Raw genomic sequence first — 2,158 nt, 5'->3', positions numbered from 1 at the left:
GGACTTTCTCAGAATTATCCACAATATATGTCATTTTATATTATATTTCTAAAGTTTGAACACAACACTTTATCCTAAATTTTACTTGGAATTTCTTTTTCTCAGTGCCTTAGGTAGTCTCTTGTTTTCTATTTTCATCCATCTTTCCAAATACTTACAGCAATTTTCCAGTACCTTTTTGTTTTCTGAAGCATTTTATTAAAGGCTTTTATTTCATAATTTTTTTCCCTTTGGTAGATTGGTTGATTGATTTTTGTCCTTTATTCTTCAAAAAGACCAAAATGACATCACTATGCTAAAAATGCTACTGATATTGAGAAGTTCTAGGGGATTTTTCCTCATTTAGACCAGACTTATGTGTACTCATCAACATACAAGTAGCAACCCATAAACTCACAAAATCACAAATATATATATATATATATAGATTTATATATATGTGTATGTATGTATGTATGTATGTATGTATGTTAATGAGATTTTTTATTTACAGATGAATTAGATTCAACCACGTTGGGAAAGAATTAGTTTATACTTTATTCCTTACAAAAAACATTCTCTTCATTGCTATTCTTGCAGCCTCTTTTATCTGTTTATTCCGTAGACTGTATATAATGGGGTTCAGAAAGGGAGGTACTATGGAATAGAATATTGAAATGATTATATCTTTAAGGGACCCAGAATCTGAAGGTGGTTGTAGGTGCACATAGGAGGATGAAATAAGGAACAAAGAAACCACAATGATGTGAGGGACACAAGTAGAGAAGGCTTTTCTTTGGTCTTCTTTCACTGGAAATCTGAGCACAGTGGAAAATATCCTGATGTAGGATGCAATGATGATGGCAAAGCAGCTGATCCCAATTACCAGAACAGAGCCAAATAAAGACAATGTATTGCTGAATGTCTCTGAGCAAGAAATCTTGAGTAGAGAGGGGATATCACAGAAGAACTGGTGGATCACATTGGATTTGCAGAAAGACAACTGAAATGTGTAACCGGTATGGAAACCTGCATACAAAATGCCAGTGAACAAGCATGTTAAGGTCATCTGCATACAGACCTGGGGACTCATGATCACTGGGTAGAGAAGTGGTTGGCAAATGGCAACATAACGATCACAGGCCATGACAGTGAGCAAAGTAAACTCAACATATGCCATGAAAATCATCAGGAATATCTGAGCTGCACATCCAGTAACTGAGATGGCTCTGCTGTTCATCAGGGAGTTAATGGATGCTTGGGGAACAGTTACTGATATGAAGCAGGCATCTACAATGGACAGATTCCTAAGGAAAAAGTACATGGGGGTGTGGAGTCTCCTATCAATGGTGGTGATGATAACAATGAAGAGATTCCCCATCAAGCTTGCTGAGTAAATGAGAACGAAAAGCAAAGAATATAGGATCTGCAGCTCACAGGTGTCAGAATACCCCATAAGGAAAAATTCATTCACAGAGATGGTAAAGTTAGACATTTTCGGACTCCAGTCAGTGACCTAGGGAGCCAAGGAGAAATTAAATAGTTCATCAATCTGTGATTATTAAGGATATACTGTGCATAAAAGATATTACTCCATTTTTCTCATTACTGTATATGACATGGCCCCCTTCATTTACTGGTTGTGTGACCCTGGGCAAGTCAGTTTACCTTTCAAGGAAAAACTCTCTTAGAGTTATATGAGAGATGCAGACCTTCAATGGTGAAGGACATTTCTGCACCTGGGAATTCCACCTATTAAAGAATTTAATGCTTAAGGAAGGAAAGTAATGTTACTAATTGACTGCCTTTTTTGTTATGTATTGATTATCTGTGAATGAATACATCAGTACAGACAATTTGACCTAGACCAGAAGCCACCAATCAAAATGATGATCTTTTATTTTTAAAGTCTGCTGAGATGTGATCTTATCCTACCTTTGTATTCTTTCCCCATGGCCATCTCATCTTTATTAATAGCTATAAACAGCATTGAAATGAAAGCCAGAAATTTAAAAGACATTGTTTCAAAAATGTCCATTGCTTTTGCTAGCAGTGGAGACTGATATAATCTTTCCTCCGGCCATTGCCCTACACACACTCTCCCACTGACTGAAAGAAGAAATTGCAAGTGAATCGTGGAAATGTGTACAACAATGCATTCCTCCTGAGGGGCAGAAGG

At 36.7% G+C, this 2,158-nt stretch overlaps 1 protein-coding gene across 1 annotated transcript; it reads right to left on the bottom strand.

Moving 5' to 3' along the window:
* Positions 1-529: 529 nt before the first annotated feature.
* Positions 530-1,489, bottom strand: LOC114042470 (olfactory receptor 14C36-like). The gene has a single exon (XM_027861158.1). It carries the CDS (start codon positions 1,472-1,474, stop codon positions 530-532), a length of 945 nt encoding a protein of 314 aa, XP_027716959.1. The 5' UTR covers positions 1,475-1,489.
* Between the last annotated feature and the right edge of the window lie 669 nt (positions 1,490-2,158).

This window comes from Vombatus ursinus, unplaced genomic scaffold (genome assembly GCF_900497805.2).
Source record: "Vombatus ursinus unplaced genomic scaffold, bare-nosed wombat genome assembly UNPS02014460.1, whole genome shotgun sequence".
Taxonomy (NCBI): domain Eukaryota; kingdom Metazoa; phylum Chordata; class Mammalia; order Diprotodontia; family Vombatidae; genus Vombatus; species Vombatus ursinus.
This window is presented reverse-complemented; position numbering and strand designations above follow the sequence as displayed.